We start from the raw sequence: 25,229 nt of genomic DNA on the forward strand, positions 1-25,229 counted from the left end.
CTATGGATCTTCAGGGTGATGCAGATCCCACACCGGTCATTGCAAATCCCACCCAACATTACACCCAGCAGTAATAAGGTTGGCATGTGGGCCTGAAAACCTTACTGCACTGCATCATCACATTCACAGCCCCTGGCCCGCTACCGCCGCCACTACCCATCCGCCCGCACGCCACCACCAGCCATCTTTCTGCCCGCCTACCACGACCACGACCACCTACCCACCCGCCTGCCAGAGAAAATGGGATTCCGAAAATACGACCCCGGAACCAAGATCGCAACCGTCCGTATGATTGCTCAATCACACTCAAGAGCTTCAGTCTGCGACACGCTCGGCTTTTCAATCTCACGCCAGTCTATGGACCGCTGGATGCAGCTCTACCATGCAACTCAACGGGTCATTTGTGATCCTTCCGAATACGAAAAGAAAGGCCCTACTCAATTGCTCACCACTGAAGACCAGATATTTATCAAAGAATTGCTCCGTTGCGAGCCAGGATTGTTCTTGGACAAGCTCCAAGAACGGCTTTATGACGAAACCGACACCTTCTTGAGTCTCACTACCCTCCACCGCAACCTCGTCGAGCATATGGAGATCACTTTGAAGAAAGCCAACACACTGAACATCAAGAAATCTCTCGTTGCCAAGCATGATTTCATCGAACGGATGGCATCAGTGCCTGCTGAGTATTTGGTTTTTACCAGCGAGTTTTTTCATCTGTGCTCCTCATTAATCAGCTCCATTGCTGATGCTTAATTGGATGCTTCTAGATGAATCATCTATCTGCTCGAAGGACTTACTGCGAACGTTTTCACGTTCCCCCAAGGGTACTCAAGCCAATAGGACGATTATCGATTCAAATGCGACTCGTTTCACGCTCTTGCCTGCCATTGGTTTCAATGGTATACTGGCCGTGACTGTGACCGACAACAACGTCAAGGGTTCCAACTTCGGGCACTTTTTGAAGTATTCCCTGGTAAGTCTGCATCCATTTACATCAATATTGGCTGTGTCATACTACTTACTCAGCTATTTTTGCGTCTACATATACACAGCTCCCGCGAATGAACCGCTACCCAGATAACAACTCCGTGCTCGTTCTGGATAACGCAAAAGTCCATATTGGGGAACGAGTCCATCGGTTATGTGAAAACGCTGGGGTGAAGATAGTTTTTCTGCCAACCTACACCCCTGAGCTCAATCCCATCGAGTTCTGTTTCTCTCAGGTTAAGTTGGATCTTCGTCGCTCTCAAGCCCTTGTCAGGTGTGCGGACCCCGAGTGGGTTATTGAACGCACAATGTATCAAGTAGTTTCTGCTCGGCTTTGTCAAAAGCTCTTTAATCATGCAGGTTACCTTTGCCCCTACACCTTGGATGATCCCGACCTCCATGAGTTCCATTTTTCTGAATGACTATCCCAGTTTCCCTGTTGTAGTTAGTCTTTTGGTCTTTTGGCTCTCCCAGCAACGCTTTATCTCAGCGGTGGTGTCTCTCACTATATATATTTTTATCTACATCATAGCGAGATTATTTACCAAGTTCATTTCTTGGACTGACACCATGACTCCTTTGTGCCCCACCCAACATTCATTAGATGAGTGATCGATCAAAATGGGCGAAATCAAGGGCTTACAGGCTTACAGCTGGTTAGGCCCTGCAAGCGTGTAAGATGACACCAAATCTGACTGCGCGCCTATTGTCGGACGCTGGTCGGTCGGAGCGGCCCTTATCTCTGACGCTGGCTCTTGGCCTTGCTGCTTCCCATGGTAGGTTAGGTTGGGCCATTCCGCATGATTGGGCCGTGTGGTCGGTCAGATTGATGCATGTGACCGGACCCACAGTCTGTCATTGCAGTCCGGTGGGGTTGGCCTTTTGGGCAGGGCACCGTGGTTGACTCTGACATGGCCTGGTGCATATAAGAGGCAGAGGTTTGGCGCGATGTATGATCAATCCCCAGTTGCCTCGCTTCCTCGGGGCTGCCTTTTATCCCTTCTTCCTACGCTCTGCGGTTCCGCCTTCAGAGTAGATTAGATACAACCAGCTATGTCCGAAAACACCGGCAAAATACTCTGCCCAGAAACCCAGGCAGAAGAAGACACCTCACTGGTTGCCAGATCTCCTCGTCTTGCCTCCGTTGGTCTGGACTACTTGGGATTTATCACAAATGGTCAGAAGCCCGAGTTTCCTCATTGTAGTTTTTCTCCCGGGCGCGCTCCTTGGACGATCATATCACCTATCAGAGACTTAGGCGTCATGAACATCGACCTGCTTTCAATGACTTGGGAGGAGTTCCAAATTTTGGCGTTAGAACACGTGAAACAAAGCCCTACGATTAATCCACTTTTTCGCCTTTTGCGTGATGCCAATTATATTGGGGCCCTTGAATGGCGTGTCACACTATCGGGGCATCCGGATTACACTTCTGCAAACAAGATTCAGGTTGCCGGCGACGCCTCGTTCTCCAAGTTTGCAGAGGCCGCCTACGACTTTTTTCCGAATGCAGTCGTCTTTAAGATGATTATGCGTGAACCAAATGACCCTCCCGCGGATGTGAGTCCTATTAATTACTTCGGTAATTTATATTCACTTTGTTTTGTAGTTAACTAATGTCTGCCCTCGCTTCTGTTGTCCTTCCACTAGTCAATGCCGGCCGACGGGAATTCCGTCAAAAGAGCTCACCCAATGGACGCCGATGGAGAGCGCCGTCCCGCTATCGCCTTGAGGACCCCCGGAGCATATAGGTTCCAAGTAAGTCTCTTCTCTCGGGTTTGACAGGCACATCAGGATGTCAAATTCATCGTTGGATGATTTTATTGTCTGATTGCAGAAGGTCAGCGGTTCCGGGAATCAAGGCCTTTCAACTGGGCAGTCCAACAGCCCGCAACCTGGCCCCGACGACGGGGTCAATGCATCCCCTTTGGGAGGCAGGGGCCATGGCGCCGTTCAGAACAACGTCAGTGTGGCTATGTGGCTATGGTTATGGTTACCCAGTGATCCCGCAATACTGATGAGCATTTACTCGCAGCAATCCACTGGGAGCCGCAGTGTTACACGCGCCGTCACAAAGGACGGTCCCAAAGGAATGTCCACCCCCAAGACGTCCGCGCCGAAGACTCATGAGGTGGGGCCCTCTCCCTTGGCAACCAACACGACTGCCCCACGCGTCCCGGCTGGACGTCAGCCAGTATCAACGGACGAGATTGAAGTGATCCGCGGGCCTCTGACTGCTACAGCCCGCCGCGTGGTTTCTCTCCCATCGACTCGAGTTATCCAGTCGCCTCAAGCCGGTCCGACCCACCAAGCAAGGATCCCACTCGTCCCTGAACCCCCCGAGTTGCAAAGCGTCCCCTTCGAGAGGTTCCTGGACGTCGCCGGCATTCATTCAAAGGATTCTGGAACCCGACGCCAATTGAGCACCCATGGCATAATACATTGGACCTTTTTCAGAAGTGCGACCGAGCAGGCGTTACTTGATTTGGGATTCCCTATTGGGACGGCCCGCCTACTTTGCGAGGGGGTCGCTCTACTTGAACGAGATGTTTATTCCAATAGATAGATGCAGCACGCTTCAGATAGATGTAGCACACTTCACTCAGTGCCTTGATAGGTTATTTAGGGTTATCGACTTAGTAGTTTGTCCTCTCTCTCCAGAAAATATACTTAAATGTTAGTGATCTATTCCTTCCGCTTAGCGCGCGAGGGTCTCACTCAGTGCCTTGATAGGCTATTTAGGGTTATCGACTTAGTAGTTTGTCCTCTCTCTCCAGAAAATAAATACTTAAATGTCAGTGATCTATTCCTTCCACTTACCGCGCGAGGGTCTTGTGAGTCTTTGGCTCGAGGGCGAGCCATTTTGCTCGCTTAGAGCTTGAGCAATTTCTAGTGTGAGCAGACATTCGCGCAAGCCTTCATTGGCCTCAAGCACAGAGTACATCGGCAGATGATTAGTTTGAGTGAACTTCTTTCGCTTAGTGCGCGATGCTTGTGAGTCTTTGGCTCAGAGGGCAAGCTATTTTGCTTCCTGAGAGTTTGGGTCAGAGCGCAAGGCATTTTGCTTGCTAAGAGTGCATTCAATTTCAGCCACCGATATCAAGTGCAGACCATGTTTGTATATGTATTTTCATAGGTAGGAAGAAACTAAATTTTCATAGGTAGGAAGAAAAATGTTCAACCAAGGTGATGACAGGAAATGGAGAGATCAATCAGGAAACCAAGCGCAGTATTTGTAATTCAGCAAGAGAGAGGAGAGATCGGCAAACCAAGCAAGGGCAGACGGACTGTTTTTATCTTTGTAGAGAGGAAACAGTCGTGTATATTGTATATGGTGAGAGAGAGGAAACAGTCGTGTATTATAAATTTTGGTCAGTCAGTCCGAGAAAAAGAGAACCCAAACACTGGACAAGAAAGACCACAGCAAAAAAACCAAATATACTATTCCCTTTGACGGCGAAGGGTGCGTCAGTACGGTCCAACATTGTTGCGGAGCTTCGCCAGAGTCCCCTTAGTAAGTCCCAAGCCCTTCAAATCTTCATTCGACATGTATCCGTCCGCAAACATTTGGTAGCTGTCAATATCTTCGCCCGCCAGAATCGCCAACGTCTTCTCGGTAGGCAGAACCCCTGCAAACTTCAGGTACTCAATCAACAACGGGGGGTCCCCCTCGAGGGAGCCAGCATCCGAAGACGGTGGCGATCATGCAAGATTAAGGTTGGTTGCATTGGATCCGATCGTCGCACGGCAGGCTTCAACCAAGCTTGCCACCAGATCAGATGAGCCCAACCGTGGGCCCGGCGCGCCAGGGGAAGCGTCCAGCGGCGATGATTTCTTTGTTTTGCGGTTATAATATTTGAGCGTCACAGGTGGAGATAAGAGACTAACTCCTGGCTCCTTCAGATGCTGGAGATCCAAAAATTCACCAGTAAGTCATCTCGCTGCCTCAAAAAAGAAGGTGGGCAAATCCACTCACAATCGCTTTGGCCCATAGAGCCACATTGCCCGGCGTTAGAATTATGTATCTATTGACGTCGGTTGGATCCGGGTAGATTGGGTGAGAAGAGACCACGCCTGTGTTCCGCTTGTATTTATTGAAGAGATCCTCTTTGATAATTGTTCGCGCCTTGAAATCTTCATTGCAAGAATCTCCCTAAAACATCGACCCCAGTTCAGTAAATAAAGATATATGAACTGATCTGATCAGGTTTACAAGTACTAACATCAGAATCGTTCTCCATAGGATCCAAAGGGTGCAAACCCAACGAACTTCCTTGAGATTGTCGTGCCGCCATAGTCGCCTCCCGAGCCTCGCTACGCCTGACCGATTCCGCAAGCAAATCATTATTTGCAGCCAACGCGATCTTCACCGCCGGGTCCGCCATCTTGATGGAAATCCCCCCTTCGGTGGCAGGGGTCCTTGCATTGGTAATCGCATCTATCCAGGCGGCAAAGTCGGAGCGAGTGGAGATAGGTTTGGGTCGACCCTTCGGCCATTGTTTGTTACGAATAATGTAACCGCTCCAATGGATATAAGGGGGGATAGCGGTTGTCCCCTTGTGAAGCAAGCTCGGCAGCTTGTCGTAATTCTCGGCGCACTTCGCCGCGACCAATCGATGGAACAAATCGTAGGTGATCGTGCGGGTGTCAAAGGTGATCCAATGACCTTCTTTAGGTGATCGTATAGACTTCCAAACTGGTTGATTCTGCTTGTTTTTCCTCGAGCAGTACACAACAAACGAGATGTCGCAGGTGAATATGTGTGGAGCGACAGGCAGTACGGAACGACTAGGAATGTGAGGCAGGCCCACTTGGGCTGGTGGCGGTAGTGGGACGACATCATTTGGCAATTCTTCATCGGCGGATCGAATGGATGGGGAATGATGGAGTTCGAATTGCGTGGACGCTGGAGAAAATCCGTCAAAAGTCAAAGCGTATCCATATGAGGAGGGCGGACGGAGCAAGCCCGAAGCCGGAGGCATGCTAAAGTTAGACGGATAGATGTGTGAGTCGGGTTGATGGAAATTGGGCCGCGAGGCCATCAAGTGCTCATTCTCAGAGGGCGGATAGATCTCGGACGATGGGGCTGACACTTGGAGTTACTGAAGTCTTTGGCGTAAGCATCTATGCACTGCTTTCGTTTCAACTTCAAGCAAATCATATCTTGAGTTTTTGTTCCTTTCCAAACATCAGGGATCTATTTCTTTCTACCCTGGAATTGTCAAATTCAAACGCCAATCGTGCTCATGCAATGAATATTCTCCAAGACATCCAATTGCTGCAACATGCTCAAGAGAATGAAGTCTCCTCTATTGGCGGTGATTTTTCAGATTTAAGTCCACAAGACAGTAAGTTGATCGTGGCAGTGCAAAAAACAAATAACATCCATCTTATACCAATCTCCTCCTCCATATCCAGAAGAACAGCAACAACAGAAGATATTGCTCTGGAGCGCAAAGTCTGCTTTATTTAAGGTAGCAATTGAATTGCAGGCAGAAACACAGCCTTTGCGAGCGTCAAAGGACCGCGGCGAACGACTTGGTACTCGACTGAAGGAAAAAATTTACGCGGCTCTTAAGCAAAGAAAAAACGGTGTTGTCAGAGCTATCCAGACGTTCTGTGATTGTCGGGCGTCGTACCTCAAAAATTTTGCGCCTGAAGACTTGCAGTTACCCGAGAACAAATTGTTTGGCTACAAAGAGTTCATGAAGATGGGTCTCAACCACCCATTCTGGAACGATGGCTACATGTGCCTCTCAAAGGATCCCTGGGCAGTTGATCCGGTTGTACGCACAGGAATTCATGCCATGCTTGGTTTGGATCGCGCTAATGAGGAGATCATCCAGCTCCAAGTTGAGCTGAGACGTTCGCTGTCTTGGGGAATCTCTCATTGGAATCGACTCAAGCAAATTATAGATAAATCACTGGAGAGTAGGCAAAACTCAATCATTCGTGATTTTTTTATGTTAGCTAATTAATGTTTACAACAGGAGACTCCCAACTCGATAGCTGCTTAAAACAGGCTTTTGGAGAAGTTCAACTTGCTGGAGTCAGCAATTGCCCAGGTGGGACATACCAGCTGCTAGGTGGCGATCTATGCTTTGCTTGGGTGGACCATGAAGGCCTGATGATCAATTGGAACGATACAATCTCAAAAATGCTGGAGACTAAACTGATATCGCGCGAAATCTTAACAGACAAATGGTTCCACATGATTGAATCATTGATGTGCACCATTGACACCAAATCAAGCAGTGTGGATGTTCAAATGGAGCAGGCAGTTCTTAAACAACAAGACTCCGATGGTGAAGAAAATGAAGGGCCAAACGAAGATGATGACTTTTTTGAAGATGAGGACTAGAACTTTTTTAGTGGATCGTAATACATTGTGAAAATCCATCTTCTCATTCATGGAAATTAATATCCTGTGGAGATATGTGTATTGTGTCAATGGCACAAGTTCTTGGACCTTCACCAAAAGAGACAACCCTAAAAAATTGCACATGAACAAAAAGAGAGAGCACTCCAGAACGGGTCATCATCCTGCTTCATCGCCGGAACTGTGCCTATATGGGAGGGTTTTCAACTCCTCTTGACCACAATATTCAGACAAAATATTTCTGTTTCTGGTAAACAGAAACAATAAGAGAGAGTTTAATTTTCCTGTGTCATGCTCCAGTGCAAAGCAAAAGTGTGGTATGTTGCATGCGGAATCCTTTTTCAAGTTAGCTAGGAAAACCTAAAAGTGCGGTGGACATGAAATAAAACACTGGATGACTCAGTTTTAGTATTATTCTTTCATGTGTTCATGCAAATGGTATAATAATTTTTTTTCAATTAGAATTAGTCTTTTATGGGTTCATGGAAGGGGTGGTATATTTACAAAAGAATGTTTTATATTTTATTAATCTGATGAAATATTGATGCTTTTTTTTGTAAGCACTGAAATTTTTTTAGTCACTCTCTTCACACATAGGGACATGAAATATGTGCATGGCCCTATGTTGAAAAGGAATGACTAAACACATTTTTGCTTCCAAAGTGTATAATTTATTCATATCAAATATTCAGCCTTTTTTTCCGCTAAAAGCGCTGTAGCGCAGCGTAGTGACTGTAGCGGCGCGCTAACACTAACAAACAATTGGGGCGCTGTTAGCGCCGTTGAAACGTAGCGCAGCGTAGCGGCACTAACAGCGCGCTAACGCTACTCAAAATGGGCGGGCGCTTTTTGCCGCTACGCTAACGCTAAGTGGCCCGGTAGCGTAGCGACCCACCGTTGACCCGCGTTGTGTGATAGTTTGATTACCAATCCTCTTTGCGACAGCTGGTCAATGCAGTCTGATATCATCTTTGGTCGGTGCCTCCTAATACTATCACTCCATGAACTTCATCCACCGTGCAATTGGCCGGTTGTGGTTTCTTCTGGTGATTGTCCATGTCTGTTGTGTGACATTAACTATAATCCACATATTTCCCATAATAATTGCACCTCCCCTTTTGAATAAATAATCATCTGGGAAGTACTCGATTGGAAGCAAAACCAAATGTCCAAGACTTTGCAATTGGTGTCGCCCAACATGCTCTTGCGAAGAAATGTGCCATTAAGACCGGATGACGGGTGGTGAGTGGAACACTGAGCTGAATGAGTGTGAACCCTTCTGGTGAGATTTGAAATGTTGTGAATGTTTTGGTTGCACCAAGGGTGGCTCTTGAAGTGCGGTCAAATTCTTGGCTTGAGCTACATGCGCTCGTGAAAGGAGTTTTGGGTCCAACAAAGCAACACGGAGACAAATGTATTTAGAACCTCTGAGTAAACCCAGCTTTGCAAAAGTGGCGCCTTTCAATAGGTTGAGAGCTGCTCATTATATTTACTAGCTGTTCGCAATTTACTGTTGACCAAGTTGGTAGACAGGCGCACATCATCAACATAATTCACTTGGTATGAATAATTCTGTTTCTAAAGTTCTATCCTGCTCATTTGAAATGGAAACCAGGAACAATTGAAACAAAAAAGCAACCTGTAATGCAGAAAAGTAAACCAAAATGCCACAAGCCTACTCGCTCTCATTATTGGTTTCATCTTCAGAATCATCACTATTGCTACTTCTGACCGCCAATTCCACTTGTTTTTTGCTATGCGTTGAAACTGTGGAGATGTTTGCATCAAGTTCAACTGCTTGTGTTTGTTCAATAGGTACCAGTTTTATCCATCCCTTTTGTAGCCCGCGTAGGATCTTCCAGGTCGGCTCTATCTTCATGCTTTTGATTGGCTTGTTCCGCAGGCATACTTCAACATCCAGTGTGTTTGGCGCAACCACGAGTTTGAGCTTAAAGGCTGCGAGTCCTGCATCTGTGTTGGTACCAGGCCATCCCCGAGAGTCCCCCCCACTTGCAGCTAAAGGCTCAATTAGCTATGAATTTTGCGTGTTTGAACAGATATGAAGGGGTTTAATATGCTCACAAAAAAATTTCCCTAGTACTTTGGTTAGGTATCTCTTATTTCCAACAAGGCTTCCTGTTAAAGTGAATGGGAAGTAAGTTAAATGTCCTGCAAGAATATAAAGCCAAAAGTCATACCTCTGCAAACATCTGCATATTCTTTGAAACCAGCAGGTTTCCTTCTGTTATGGATAGTACGTGCCATGTTTGGAGCGTCCACGCTCGGAAGAACTCGGCCAGTATTCAAAGCGACCTCCGCGCTAGAACCAACCTCCGCGCTAGAACCAACCTCCGCGCTAGAACTGACCTCCGCGCTAGGACTGACCTTGGTGCTAGGAGCAACATCAGTGCTAGTAACAACCAGCGGACTCGAACCATTTACCGTACTCAGACCATCTCTCAAACTTGTCCCAACATTGACACCTGGGACAACCTGGCAGCTAGAGCAAGATTGGTTGGTCGCGCCAATTTGTTTAGGAGCCCCCCCCCTCCCTTGTGTTCCTGCTGCGTACGAGTGGAACCCGCCAATCGGATCGCCCTTGTCCATGAGAGTTCGCAGGAACTGATTCGCAATGAAGCTTCCTCCCTGAGAAAAAAAATCTGCAGTGTGATCTTGTGATGCAAGTACGAGGAATCCTTCGATATGAGCCTCGTCGCTGAGTTCTTTCAACTTCAGCAAGTCAAAAAACAGAATAAAAACGGAAGGAATCAGAAACCAAACTGATCAGACTATTGATTGCAGAAGCTCAAGTCTCACCTGGCGCTCTGTGGTGTCGCGCCATTTCCTGACATTGGTCATTACAGTCTGAGCGGATCTAACTTTCTTCTTCGCATCAAACCTCTCGTCCGATTCTTCAGTAAAATCTGGAGGCTTTGGAACAGTGGCTTTGTAAGTCATTGCGACGTCCTTGGTTCGCTTTGATAGATCCACACTGGCTGAATGATGTGGTTGATTTTAAATTAGCTAAGACACATGGTAATTTATGATTGAATCAAAATATGAGAAGATGACTTACAATCCTTAAATGTTTCTTTTGCTTTTGGATTCTTGGCCTTAGATTTGTTGCAGTGGTTCTTTCTTCGCGAGCGATTTTGCCCAAGGTACCGGGCTATAGAAGTCGCCGGTCTGGAAAACTTTAAACTGAGGAGTTGGATTTTTTTCTGATATTCAAAATAAAGCATCTCGGCCTCGGACTTGACTCTGTGGTTGAGGCGATGGAGCTTGATGTGGGTTGATTGAAGCTTACGGAGCTCGTAAAATGGAAGCTTTTCAAACTTAGCCATTGTTTCTGGAGGGGTGCAAAACTGTAAAAATGGTAGAACGATTACTTTATTGCAACAGCTATGATAGATGAAGAACCCAATAAAAGTAATACACTTGAATGAAATAATAACAATGGTTAGAGGTTAATATAGAATGATTAATCTGAATAACAAAAATGAAATACCTCTAAGATTTGGAATCGAAACAAAAAAGAAAATCGCAACGTGATCACTACGACGACGATAAATAACACACGGAGATTCACGACGAAACAGCCTGACAATAATAAAACAAAGCTGGTCAATAACTTATTGATATATCGGATTTAATAGCTAATAGATCGAATACCTGCCCAGAAGCTGATTCTAGCTCCTCCTGAGTATTAGGAACCGGCGATGGTTGAGATCGATGTTTTGATTCGATTGAAATGCTTGATTGGTTAACAAAGAAGAATTTGCTTCGAGAGATGTTCGGTTATTGATGGATGAAGGATGGAACAATGATAAGGAAAAGTAAAGGAAAAGGGAAGAAGATTTTTGTCGGCGGAGAGTAAGTTGCTGGTCTGGTTTTCAGCTTGAGTTGATCAATCGATCGACAAGGTACTAGAATGACACATGTAACTGAACTGTATGCATATTGGCATGCATAGCTGCAACTCAATGTCCGAGTTTAAAACTGACACTCCTCCTAAACACGCACATTGACCAAATGTAACTGTTTAAATGCAGACAGTAGCTTGACTTTTCCAAGTGGTTTTGTCAATATATCGGCAATCATGTCTCCCGTCGATACTTGATCAACCAACAGAACCTTCATGAGTATCAATTGTCGAACATACTGAAAACGTATTTCAATATGTTTGGTGTTTGGGTTTAGCTGCGCTTCTTTCGAGATTATCACCGCGCCGGAATTATCGTTAAACAAAATCGGCCTATCAATAACGATGTCGAGAGAACAGATCAGATTTGACATCCATCGGAGCTGTTTCACACACTTGTTGATAGCAATAAATTCAGCTTCGGTCGTCGACTGAGCAACTACTGATTGTTTCTTCGTCGTCCAAGAGATAGGATTGCCGAAGAAAGTAATAACATATCCTGACATTGACTTTTTGGTCACCAAAGACGTGCCGTAGTCAGCGTCCGCCCAGCCACACAAAGCATCGGACTGCGATCCGGCCGTGAAAAGAATGCCCATGTCGGCCGTGCCTTGAAGATATCGGAGAAGGTGTTTGATCATTGACCAGTGACACATGGAAGGGGAAGACAAAAATTGAGCCAAAATGTTTACTGTAAATGCAATATCTGGGCGAGTGTGAAGAGCAAGATAGTTAAGCATTCCAACAGCTTTTTGCATTGTCTTTACGTCAAATGGAGGTGAGTCTGAGGCAACCACGCAATGAAAGTTCAAGGGAGAGGGCGCTTTGACTGTTGTAGAGTTTGACATTCCAAATTCATCAATGATTTTGTGCGCAAAATCCGATTGATGAATTAGCAAAGAACCGTCTGATCGCCAATCAAAAGTGTACCCAAGATGCTGACTTGGGTGCTCTTTGACTTTGAGAGTGTAAGATTTCTTCAAATTGTCGAGAAAACGGAGGATTGCACTGCGCGATTGACCAATTATCAATCCATCATCAACATGCATATGCAGGAGAATAGAATTGTCGACATTGTGAAACAAAGCATCATCCAGAATTGACGCCTCAAAACCAATCGATTTTAGTGTAGAGACCAAATGCGCTTTCCACATCCGAGGAGCTTGCTTTGTTCCGTACAAAGATTTGTTGAGCTTCCAAACCCAACCCTTCTTTCTCGGATCAGGATCCTCAAACCCAAGTACTTGAGCGACATAGATTGAAGCATCGATATTGCCATAGAGAAAAGCTGTTTCAACATCAAATTGAAACACACTGTAACCACGATTGACAACCAACAACAACATCATTTTCAGAGATTCGTTGCGTGCCACCAATGAATACGTCTCGAAGTAGTGAATCATATGTTCTTGATGATTCCCAAAGACTACCCATTGAGCTTTGTGGCGGATGACCTCCTTAAACTCGTTAAGTTTCCTCGTGAGCAACCACATTCCGCCAATAGTTTTGTCGTCTGAGGGAGGTGGTACCAGTGTACCGGTATTCTTACACTGCAGCGAATTGAACTCAGAAGTCAACGCCATTTCCCAGTCTTTCAAGGCAGACTCGTTGTTCATCGCATCGTTTATTGACACCGATTGAGTCAAACTGAGTTTGGGAAATTCGTCCGCAGAAGCAAAGCTCAAATCAGGCAGGCGTTGTTGCATCCGGCGAGAGCCCTCGACCATGTTAGAAGGGTCAATACTGGAGTTGATGTCCTTCGGCGCGAGTTGAGATCTTGAGCCCCACTCGTACGTAAAGTGTTTGGTCGGCTGCTTAGAAGACGATGAAGAGTCATTGTGTTGAGAGTGAGTAGGGACATCCAATGACGGAGATGGAGGAAGCGGAGGAAGGATAGGAGGCAGAGACAAAACAGTTGACGGCATTGAAGGAATTGAAGTTGATGTAGGTGGAGTAAGAGAAGCAACCCTGTGCGAGACTTTGCGCTTGGATTTGCTCGAAGCGCCAATTTCAATATGTTTGTTTAGCGGGTCGGGGTCTGCACATGATATGGGCAAAGTCGTAGACAACTTCATCATTGCAGACTTTGAGTTGTAGGGAAAGGAAAGAATGGATGGGGTAAAGTCCCGGCTTATAACCGTCCGGCGAGACAAGGGATCAAAAAACCGCATAGCATCTGATCGGGGCTCGTAGCCAAGGAATAGGAACGGTTTCGAGGGAGGAAGGACTTTGGAAGAGGGGGATTGGGTATGGACATATACTTTGAGGCCAAAAGGTAGTAACATGTGAACATGTCTTACTTGTTCTATCATGGCCTTCGACTCTATTAGGACCGAATTCAGAGAATGCCAGCTGAGTGCTGAGGTAGGAAGCATGTTGATTAGCAAAGAAGCAAATTTCGCCGCTTCATCCCAGTAGTTCAGAGGGACCGAGCATTGAGCCAACATACACCACATTTTCATCAACAGAGTTTGATTGAACCTCTCCGCCAAACCATTCGTCTGAGGAGAATTCGCCGGTCCTTGCTCAAGAGAGATCCCTCGCTGAGTTAAGAATGACTTGAAAACGTTGGATCCGAATTCGCCACCACAATCCGTATGAAGAATCGAAGGAGTGACATCCAAATGGTTCTTGACTTCATTCAAAAATGACATAATGTTGTTCTCTGATTCCGATTTTTTCTGCATTAAGTAAATCCGGTTAAATCGCGAGAAATCATCAATAAGAACCAGAATGTAGGCAAATGAGTTTCGAGAGTTTGGCGAAACCTGCAAAACATCCATGTGAATCATTTTGAATGGAGCAGAGGCATACGGAAGAGGATTGCTGTGTGAAGAACGCTTCAACTTAGCCATTCTACACACCTCACAATCCGATGACGACCCGGACTTGTCATTCGGTTTAATCTTCATTAGCTCGAAAAACTTTTTGAGATATACGTCCGAAGGATGGCCAAGGATAATATGCCAATCTTTATTTGCATTGTTTTCTTTGATTGAGAACAGAGACGATGATGTAACGACACTAGACCCCGATGACACGTATAAGTCTCTGGTTCGAGGAAATCGCTCAATGATTGTCGAGCCCATGTACACTAAAAACAGTTTGTTTTTATTTACACAACGAAAGCCGTGATCCTCTAGCTGCGAGACTGAAATGAGATTACATTTGCCAGACGGAGCGAGGTAAACCAGAAAGATATTGTACTTCCCAAATCGCATAGATCCCATATGAGTGATTTCAACCGAGCCGGAATAAGTTTGCATTGACTTTGTGATAGGTTGAAGATTTGATAATAATTGTTCTTCGGACACTGTCAATTTCGAGGCACCCGTGTCAAGAACCAAACGAATTCCTTCATTATCAATGGGACCAACATGAAATGTGTTCTTGTCTTCAACAAAGAATCCCGTATCTTCAAGGTTGTCAGGAGAAAGTTCAGATATTGCATCGGCCTCTTCATCATTTTCGTCGGATTCCTCAACAGAATTCAGTCGTTGGGATCGAAGTTTGATTAAGGATTCAATTAATTGATCTAATTCCTTATCGTTCATGTTGAGTGGTGAGGAAGAACTTGATGATGATGATTGTCGATTTGAAGAGCGGTTCTTTGTTGGAACAACATTTCAAAATTTTTTGTCAACTGCCTTGAACTTTTCTTTGTTTGGTCGAACAAATGGCTTGGATGATAAGGCATTAATTGAACTTGATCCAATTGACCCAGCCTGTTCGATACGGTTATGTTCAGCATTCATTTGAATAGCAATTTTTTCGAATGTAAACGGATCCATATCGTAAAGAGTTTGAATAAGACCCGTCAAAGTATCATCAAATCGAAAACTCTTGAGAAAAAATATCCCAGCCATTGCAGTATCGACTTTTGTGTTTGGAATAGAGATTTGAGCTGATTTTAACGATGTGTACATAGATTGAAATTTACTGATATGATCTGCGATTGAGGTGCCAGGAACATAATCGAAATGAGTGAGTGAATATATTTTATCGCCAAGTTTGATCAGAGATCGTTCGCCGCATGCAAGAGCTAAACCTTCCATTGCTTTCGAAAACGTATCAACAGACTGCACGACAGATTGAAGATCGGCAGAGACACATAGCTCCAGGAGCGTATAAGCGTTCGATGTCTTCTTACGGAACCTTTTTTCTAGTTTGTGTTGTTCACACCAGATTGGATCGAACACTTCTTCATCTCCTCGACCAGTAATGAGATGCTTGAAGGACTTGTTACACTCCGGCCAATTATCACGACGAAGCTTCGTGATACGAATTTTATCGCTTCGGTGATCATTGTCACTGTCGGAGGAATCATTGATTCGAGGATGAACGTTTTCTGGAAGATTTGCCATCTCGGTTGTTTGTTATCTAAAGTGATTCTTATTTTGAGTTCTTCTAGCTGTCAAGTAATTGCTCTCGCTACCATGTAAAAATGGTAGAACAATTACTTTATTGCAACAGCTATGATAGATGAAGAACCCAATAAAAGTAATACACTTGAATGAAATAATAACAATGGTTAGAATCTCAGAAAGCTTTCCGATGTTGTCCGGCGGCGGGAGTGGTATATCATAAGAGGTACTCGGTGGTTCACCATCATTATTGTTATCAATTTCACAATCATCAGAGGTGGTAGGTCTTGCACAATCATTCAAGATATCATCTTCTTTGCTATTTATTGTTTGTTTGCGCTTATTTTTTCCTTGTGATTGGGCGACAACAGGAACTGGATTTGGTCTTGGATTGGCTAAGTTATTGGAAGGTGCCGAGTTTGAAACATTAGACTGCTGGGCTGGAGCTGAAACCGGAAAGGGGTGCTGACTCCAAAGCAAATCTGGGTTCTGATGAGGATTCACGCCGGATATTGAGTTCAATGAGTTTCCCCAACATGACGAATTGGAATTGCTTGCGCAGCGGCTGTTATCAGAGTAGGGAAGATGGGAGAAATTGGGTGTATTTTCAAAGCGGCTAGGAGGAGGGTGTGATGGTTGAGAAGAAGAGATGGACGAATTGTAAAGCTGCTGAGACCGATAGTCTTGATGGTATTGGTATTGGCCATGTTGAACTTGCGTGTATTGATTGTATCCGCTTTGAGGACCAGCTGGATGAGGCATGGAATATTGGCCGTGATAATGATTGTAACTATATGCGCCAGACTCCGCTGTTGGTTTGTTCGGCATAGTATTTTGTGTTTGCGGGATTCCTAATTCGTGGTCGCTGAGAAGTGTTGACATCGTGTTACTAGAGGGCCAGGCTGATACGAGATGAGCTGAAGGATTGAGTGATCCGAAGGTGCAAAAGATGCGTTCTTTGTTGTGTGGTAATTTAGGCGTGTCAAATCAGTGTAACATAAACTGTGCAAACATACGCTAGCACGAGTTTGGAGTTCTAGGTCTGGTGCAGGGACACAGAAATGGAGTCGAGGGGGGCAGCTGGGATTTGGCAGGCGAACTCCGTGCAGCTCGAGCGGCTCTAAGCCGCCCGCCAATTCGGAGAAGGGCGTCTAAAGGGTGCCTTCCCAAACATCCGGGAACTCACCCTTTAGATGTCAGCTCTCCACTATCATAGGTGCCACTATCATAGGTGCTGCTGAGAAATAAATCAGAGTGCTTGAATTGCACCTTGGCATGCATTTGAATTATACACTCCCATTACCAAGCTTGAATGTAACTTGAACTGCATGGCTGCAGCTTTTGGTTGTCAGGTATTTGGTTTGCGATTAAAGCAACAGCACTGGTCACCTTCAGGTTTTTCATCCAGCCTGGTCCTGCGGACCTGCTTGGTAGGCATTCTGCTTTCCGCACATGCTGTTGTAAAACAAAACGCCGTTGTTCATGCATGGGTAAGGACTGAGTCACTACTCGCAAAGGTTTCTTCATTTTAACACATCGATTTATGCGAGTAACGCGAGCGAGAAATCCTCATAACCAGATGTGACAGTACAATCGAGAGAGTTCATTTCTAGTATTGGCGGAGAGCTAATATACCCATTAGCTGCGCCCAGGTCAAGTGCTACATACACAAAAAAAGCCACGCATGTGAGACAACAGCAACGTCTATTTTGGTTGATAATATCGAAGAATGTTACACTGTAGAGGGAAAATCAATCTGGGTGCACGTTGGAACAAGTAATACCGGTGGCTTAAGCAATCTCGGCCGGTCCAATGAGATCGATGTTGAGGTTATAATTTGGATTTGGGGTCAGCTTCTATGCGAAGGATGGCTTTTGCGAGGACCTTGCGCGATCCCAAGTCTTTCAAGCCTTGGGGCAATTCTGCCAACCCGTTATAAATCTTCGTGTGCAAGACTGGTCGGATTTGACCTCGACTGATCAGTTCCAGTAGAGCTGCCCATACTTTGACCGATTCATTTCGATCCCTCTTCACTTGGGCACCCTGGCAATCACAATGTGTTAAATTTGGATGATTCCAGTCAAAAAAAGGTTTTCATGTGAAACGTTGCCATGGATTATACATGATGCTTACCCAAAAGATGCCTGTCACCGTTGCATTTTTCAACAATAGAAGGTTGGCTGGGATCTTATCAATTTGCCCTCCTGTGTTGATCAAGAAAGTAGCCAAAATGTCAGAAATTGTTCATTTGTCGTCAAGTAAGCTAAGTAAGTTATTAGATCGCTAGATCGCAGGGATAGTTCTGCATCTGTTGAACGTTGGCTGGGCTTATTCTCCCGTGTCGCTGTGACGACTGATTGCAAACTCAAAGACTTACCAGCAAAGCCAACAACCACTAGCCTACAATCCCATGCAGCAACTTTTAGAGATTTCTAGTAGGAATAGGGTACAATTTGAATGCAGTTTGTACAAAACAAAACTCAGCAGATTCGACAAAAAAGGCTCTGAAAACCTGAATGGACATCGGGTAATCTTACATTGAGAAGTCCCACTGGATCAAAGACGACGTCAACACCTTTGCCTTTGGTAATTTTCAGCACCTGAGCTTGCCATTCCAACATGGTAGACTTCTTCTTTGCGTCGCCTGCGCTCGAAGCCGGAGTATCATCATAGACTAATGTGAAATCTGTATCAGATAGTCCTCCATATTGGCGAACGAAGTCCAGCTTTTCTTGTGAAGAGGCAGTCGCAATCACCCTGGCTCCCACGGCTGATAATGAAGTAGATAGTTGACAAGTTGATGAGCATCAGTTTAAAAATCTGGTGATCACCATGAACATCAAAAAATAAGCCTTTTTCAATCGATTCAAAACTTCACCTTTAGCGATTTGGACAGCAGCGATTCCTACACCACCAGCAGCAGCATGTACTAAACACCATTCTCCTTTTTGTAATTTGCCTCGGTTGATTAAAGAGGCGTAAGAGGTCCTAGGAGATCGAAAGCAAATGATATTAGGACAATATTGAAAGTTTATAATTTCCGTAGCGATCGGATGAGCCACCAGTGTTACCTTAACTTACGGGTACGTGATAAAAATCGCAGCCGAGTGCTCGAAGTCCAATCCAGGAGGAATTTCGATCAACTGGTCCCAGGCGACACATGCCTTGGTGGTAAAACAGCCCTGAAGAAGATGTTGTTTGTCGAATTAACGACAATGTCGAGTTGGTTTTATTTGTAAGATCGCTGCTTACTTGGGTCGACCCAAAGACTCTAGTTTTACCGGGAACGAAGGGACATCCTTTGGGGATCGGACTATTGTGTGAAATCACGCCGGAAAGCTCTGCTCCTGGAATAAACGGGAAGGGTGGCTGGTCTTGATAAAGTCCTCGAACTTGAAGCGTGTCAAAAAAGTTCATTCCGGCACACCTGCAATCCATCGATCCTCAGCATCCCTATAAACTGGATGAATCGAAGAGAAGAACTGGAACTCAGAGAGACTTACTTGACGTCCACTAGGACCTGATTCTCAGCTGGCTTGGGGTCTGGTAGCTGCCTGTATTCCTGTTCGAATAAATTCCTAACCCAAATACCGAACAGGAGAAGAAAACATCAAGATCCTCACGTTAGACATCCTGAAAGTTGATCGAGGCTTTCCAAGTTCTGTTTGATCTGATAAGCGTGCATGTCGTTCGGATGGTGTGCGTTGAATGTATTCTGTGAGGTTTGCTGCTTGTTGTGCTGTGTTATGAACTTGTGGCTACGGAAACGACGATGACATCACTTCAACCCCGCCCGGCTGGCACAGGCTGGCACAGGTTTGACACGCGAGCTCGTCCAATGCACGTCATCAGTCATTCGCCTTTGGGCCTGTCACATTAATGCCCCTATTGTCTGCCAACGTCATCTCATCATAAATTTGGCGGGGACTCAATCAATCTCACGCACACATCTCTGGATGAATTTCTATGATGGCCGAAGCCTCCCCATCCCAATGCTATTTCCATCTGAATATGTCCAACCCATCTCCTTGATTCACAATGACATTTGTAAGATCATGAAATTGGATTATGTATAATTGAGCAGAAGAAATTATCTAGCCAGATGGAAAAACTATGTAGGATTGAAAAAATGTGTGTTTTCTCTAGCCTGTTGGTGCAACTTGCGGAGCGGCGAAGTCGTTAAGCCGCCCTGCAGGACACCAAAGGAGAGCCTTATTTTATTCAATCTTTGCTCTCCAGAGAGACAAGGAACAGTTCTTGCAAAAGGACTCGAGCTTGTTGAAGTCCATCGTTGCCGTTGCTGCGGAGCGTGAAACGAACTCGCGAAGCAACCTTTTTATCTCATCATGAACACCAGCATGTCCTCCTCTGATGCACGAGGCCTGCATTAGAATTTGCCTTCCTCTGAAGGCGTCTCGCGAGTATGGAGGGATCAAGCTTTGAAACTCAGGATGATGAGATTTGAATGATGTATTTTGCAATACAACAAGGAGAGACACAGAGACAGAGACAAAAATATAAACAGGAACAGAAACAGAAACAGAAACAGAAACAGAAACATACTGCAGGATGTAAATCAAAGGAAGAGAAAGACCAAAACAAACAATCAGACGGAAAAAGGAGAGGAAAAGAGTACTAAATCACACAAACAAGACAGAGACAGAGACAGATAGCAATGGTAGTGATGGCAAGGAAAATCGAAGGAGGGATCTTGATCCATTTAAAGTTGACAGATTTTTGGATGCTCTGCAGGTGGGAATTGCCATCGAAGTCTTAATTTAATGATTAAAAATAAATAAGAAGGGTGTCCAAATAGTTTAGGCTTGGAATTCAAGGGAGACGGTGGCCAAGTGGTCCACTATGTTTTTCCTTCCCGTCACTGAGCATCTCGTTGAATGTTCCCTTTGGGGGCGGCTAGGACACAAGATTGAAGCATTCATGATTTCGAAGAGCTCTAGATGTGAGGTGCTGCAGCTTGCATTATTTGAAATCAACTGCTTTAACGGTATCGCCACCGGTTCTTGAGCAATTGCATCATTGGCAGATGCGGAGGGTTGTAAAGGTGGGAGGGTATATCGTTTGGATCATTGAAAGAGATTGAGGATTCTGACTCCGAGGAATCAATCCAGTAGTTGCCAGTAGGGGATGAGGATTGGTGCCCTGCAAAAGGAGGCAGATTTTTGCTGTCTTGCGCAGGATCCGAGTCAAGGGAGAAGATAGAGCCCAAGCTCAACCTTTGCGTGGCGGTGGTGATTGCGCTGGATGATTGACTTGACTGTGGCGGTGCGCAAAACGGAAGGCTCGAGTGGGGTTGCAGGAAGACTGGCTTTGGATCCAAGTCTGGTTCTTGGGCTCTGACTGCCTTCCGAAACACTCATGACATCACTCTCGCTGAGGAGAAGCAAGCTCATCGGGGTATTGTGCGACATCTTTGGGTATTCAAGAGAGAATCAGTAAAAAAACACGGGTACGTATCTGTTGAAAAATCCAAGAGAGAAAAATCAGTACAGAGCACAAGGAAAAAACATTGGCCATTATTCATGAATCTGGGACTTTTTTTTTTTTTTTTTGAGATGGGACCTCGCTAAGATGGTGATGGCATCGATACCGATATTGATTATTGATTTATTTCCGTTCGCAGTCTTTAGCATCCCATCATTTATCAACTCCATGCTTTTTAGAGTTTCACTCACAACTAAATATCATCTATCTCATACCCTAATTGCCTTGCAAAGACATTTGTAAATTTATTTTAGGCCTCTTGCTCAATCTTATGCCTGTCAATTCATTATTTTCTGGTCACTCTTTGCGTGTCAATCTTTCCTCCTTATCTTTGACAGATTTCAACTGTGGCTTTTATCGGATTTTTCCTCAGATTCCCCTAGGATGCAACTGGCTGTGTTGAAAGTAGAAGACAGACATGGACAGGTGACTATATGTTAACTCCTACACAGAGGCCTTATCGAAATTGTGTTTCTATGGGCTTCTTGCAACATAAAATTGGTTTCAGGCCCTTTGTTTGACAAAAAAAGAACATAGCTAGGGACTGTCAAACAAACGATGGGTTGTTACACTGTGACACGGTTGTGGTGATCTAGGAAGCCGCTGAGTCTGTTCCAGACGCCGGTGTCTTGCAAATTGGGGAGGTAGTGGCGCTCTTGCTGACGGTATGAGCAATCCCATCGCCAGCCGGGCTGCCAGCTATCTTGCGAGCTGGCTTGCTTGCTGGTGCCCCCAGAAAGACCTCGATATCTGTGCTAGCGACTCAGAGCCCGGGTTCAGCCGGTCTGCAAGGATACGTTGCGACTATGCAGTGGACATGCTCTTGGGCTTAATTGAGCACGCTGACGAGCAGCCGGATTCAAGAAAAATAAAAGAATAGCCGGGGTTGGCCCGAACTTAGCACAAGTTCCTCGCCTGCCGGGGGGCGCGGCGCGAAGCGCCTCGCACTAGTGCGACCTCCCGTCCTCTGTGAGACAGAGACCCTGCAGTGCGGGGCTGCCTCACTGGGAGACTTTGTTAAACTCGGGGTTGGCCAGAACTTCGGGCCGAACCATACTGTAGGGTTGGTTACGGCCACTCACCGCTTGTAATACATTCAAGTTGGCTATCGTGATTCGTCGTCAGGCGTCCATCTATCTACAGACGCAGTTGGTCCGTGATAAACCAGTGATTAGTTTGGCCACGGGCCTGGAGCCGTTTAAAATCAAGGAAATGGCAACCAATGATGATATGCTAACTGTCGACTGAACTTGCAGATATGACCGGGCGATAATTGCCAAACTAAGAACCTACCAAGCGACCGTCAGTTCACTCAAACATCAGTGTTGAATGGATCGATGCTCTTGGAGTTTGACGAGCCCTCTCTCCATCTTGCTTTGGAGTGTCGGGTATAAAGACCAATCCCCTGTGCGCACTTTTGGGGATTCTACTTCAGTCACCCCACAAGTAACTCACTTCCATTTCTTGAGCCGGACTCGTTTAATTATAATAATCCTTTCGGTCACCTGAATACATCTTTTTCCGCTTTCACTCAGACCATTCCATATCCCATTATCATCCAGACATCGAAGAACCAAAAAAAACCTTCCCATCCTTCCGCTTTCCAATAATACTGCCCTCCATAATGTTCTCAACACAGCTCTCGACGATGATCACAGTAGCAGCCCTGAGCATAACATCCCTAACCCGCGCCGCCCCGACCCCCCAACTCGGCGGACTCTCGAGTTACAACAACGGAGGCCAATTTGGTAATTCGCAAGTCGGTGCCAATGGGTACGGAATGAACGGATACAACAGCGGCTACAACGGCGGCCTGGCATCTAACGGCGGCCAATCGAGCTCGAACTCATTCCAACAGTCATCTGGCACATCCACTCAATCATCTGGAGGCGCACTCAACGCCTATGGCTCCGGAGGTGCTAACGGCTACGGTGCCAATGGCTACGGCATGAACGGGATGAACAATTACGGCTCCGGGTACGGTAGCGGCTCATCCCTACTCGGCGGTGGACTAGGTTACGGCGGCAGACTAGGCGGTGGCTATGGAGGAGGCGTAAGTTTTTTTCTTCTTTGTGGTCTTATGACTTTGGTCTAAGCAAATCCTAATCGTGAAATGTTCCATTCTCCAGATGGGCTATGGATTGGGAGGAGGTCTTGGTGGCGGGTATGGCCTCGGTGGAGGGTACGGAATGGGTGGAGGGTACGGAATGGGTGGAGGGTACGGAATGGGTGGAGGCTACGGAATGGGTGGAGGCTACGGTGGTGGTGGAGGATTCGGTGGAGGATTTGGAGGAGGATTTGGAGGAGGATTTGGCGAGGGGTACGGTGGAGGAGGCGGAGGAGGATTCGGTGGAGGAGGCGGAGGTGGATTCGGTGGTGGATTCGGTGGTGGATTCGGTGGTGGTGGTGGATTCGGCGGAGGCTACTAATCCGCTTCTCCCCTTCCTGCTCTATTCTCTTCTTCTTTCCACTGTTATCTTTCTGGGCATCTGCGGTTTATAGAACACTTCACTTAATTGGACGATCGGGTAGCATATTCAATTTCATTATTCTCATATTTTATCTTATCCTCTACAAATGTTGGATTGTTTTTTTCTTTGGAATTTTCCTACCTTTTTTATGGATGGCTTAATATTTATAGCAAACTGCCCTGTGGCTAAAAGTTGCATGATTGAACCTCGCTTGAAACGCACGGGTTTGATGATATCTTGCTTTTGATCATCAAGAGGACGACGGTCCCTGAAAATGAAGCAAGAACATGGAGTAGATGCTACCAGAAACATATGGCTAACAAAACAAATGGTTTATGAAGACATGGTAGTAGCCCCTAACATTATATAGAGACGTGCTGAATAGCATTTGTGCTTGATCAACATTCTTTTAACATCGCGGATTGACCTGCCACACAATCATTGAAGCCGGTAAGGAATAGGCAAATAACATCAACACTTTTGGGCAAGGCAGGCACCACATCAAATTCAGTTTTTGTGAGAAGAACGGATGTTGGGATCACGTGAAGAGTGGAGAGTGATCTTGGTTGTTTTTGGTGGACTGAAGATAGTTCTGGAGTTTTTGGGTGCTGATAGGATGTGGAGTTTGGAAGCGATTGCGTATGGAGGAGGATGGAGAAAGGTAGAGGGTGAGGACCGGCCTGCATCTTTTATAGGCCTCTGGCATCTAGAAAGATGGCTGGCTTATCCCAGAGAACGTCTGAGTTTCCGTCATGGTCCACATCAAAACCTACCAGACCTTGCCGTGATGGCAATAAATATTTTGAATCAGAATGGTAGAATACCACCCCACCTCAATGTCTTTGACACTCTCGAAGCTGCACGGATTTTTCAAGCGCGCCAACCCATTAATAGTGGACTCGTCTTCTCTTTGGTTCTCAAATCCCACGGCAAAGTTAAGCAGGCCTGGATTGGTTGGCGATTGCTAGTAGGAGACGCGAGGGCAAACGTGATGCGTCTAGTGTGGAAGAGACGTGTTCCAAGGGCTTGTCGGGATATATGCCGCAGGAACAGGGAGAAGAAGGTAAGTAGAAGCAGCGCGCCATGAGTAGCTATTGCTAGCTGGCCTGCTAGTGGACTATCTTTGATGGTGCATGTTATGGGGGAAATGCGCGCATCACTAATTGTAGCACTGGACACAGGGTTCTGATACAAGAATGAAAATTCAAAACACCCAAAGCTGGATACTCTCTCCATGAATGTTATCATGGAGGCCATATCCGGCATCGCCGTGTTTGTCTCCATATCCATATCCTAGCCCGTCCTTAGTCCTCTCCCGATGACACCGCCATGGGAAGGCCCCACATCGGATGCCACACCCCGAAAAACTCAGTGGAATGACATCAAGTGAGATTCCAGTACATGGATTGATAACGCGCGGCCTCGCACCCAAACTCCCAAGGGTGATCATGTATCAAATCAGAGACCTGAGAAGGAGAATGCGGCTTGTGAAGGACGCGAACTGAACGAAGTCCTGCGCAGTGGAGCGTCGAAGGCCACCCCTGCCGGTAATCATGCTGATTTGAAAAGGTGTGACGCCCCGGGAGCACAAAGGCATGCCT

At 45.9% G+C, this 25,229-nt stretch overlaps 4 protein-coding genes across 4 annotated transcripts; 2 read left to right on the forward strand and 2 right to left on the reverse strand.

Annotated features, from left to right (window-relative positions):
- Positions 1-2,043: 2,043 nt before the first annotated feature.
- PtA15_1A473 (uncharacterized protein) lies at positions 2,044-3,630 on the forward strand (the record flags this gene model as incomplete). The annotated part of the gene is made up of 5 exons (XM_053165504.1): positions 2,044-2,550; positions 2,641-2,748; positions 2,828-2,953; positions 3,026-3,287; positions 3,617-3,630. The coding sequence occupies 5 exons, from the start codon at positions 2,044-2,046 to the stop codon at positions 3,628-3,630; spliced, it is 1,017 nt and encodes a 338-aa protein (XP_053016689.1).
- Positions 3,631-4,458: 828 nt separating this feature from the next.
- On the reverse strand, positions 4,459-6,032 carry PtA15_1A474 (uncharacterized protein; the record flags this gene model as incomplete). The annotated part of the gene is made up of 4 exons (XM_053165505.1): positions 4,459-4,619; positions 4,737-4,896; positions 4,967-5,143; positions 5,214-6,032. The coding sequence occupies 4 exons, from the start codon at positions 6,030-6,032 to the stop codon at positions 4,459-4,461; spliced, it is 1,317 nt and encodes a 438-aa protein (XP_053016690.1).
- Positions 6,033-17,485: 11,453 nt separating this feature from the next.
- Positions 17,486-19,340, reverse strand: PtA15_1A475 (uncharacterized protein; the record flags this gene model as incomplete). The annotated part of the gene is made up of 9 exons (XM_053165506.1): positions 17,486-17,698; positions 17,789-17,859; positions 18,033-18,087; positions 18,193-18,425; positions 18,534-18,643; positions 18,737-18,837; positions 18,908-19,082; positions 19,159-19,209; positions 19,279-19,340. The coding sequence occupies 9 exons, from the start codon at positions 19,338-19,340 to the stop codon at positions 17,486-17,488; spliced, it is 1,071 nt and encodes a 356-aa protein (XP_053016691.1).
- A 3,441-nt stretch (positions 19,341-22,781) lies between these two features.
- On the forward strand, positions 22,782-23,586 carry PtA15_1A476 (uncharacterized protein; the record flags this gene model as incomplete). The annotated part of the gene is made up of 2 exons (XM_053165507.1): positions 22,782-23,210; positions 23,287-23,586. The coding sequence occupies 2 exons, from the start codon at positions 22,782-22,784 to the stop codon at positions 23,584-23,586; spliced, it is 729 nt and encodes a 242-aa protein (XP_053016692.1).
- Between the last annotated feature and the right edge of the window lie 1,643 nt (positions 23,587-25,229).

This window comes from Puccinia triticina, chromosome 1A, assembly GCF_026914185.1.
Source record: "Puccinia triticina chromosome 1A, complete sequence".
Classification (NCBI taxonomy): domain Eukaryota; kingdom Fungi; phylum Basidiomycota; class Pucciniomycetes; order Pucciniales; family Pucciniaceae; genus Puccinia; species Puccinia triticina.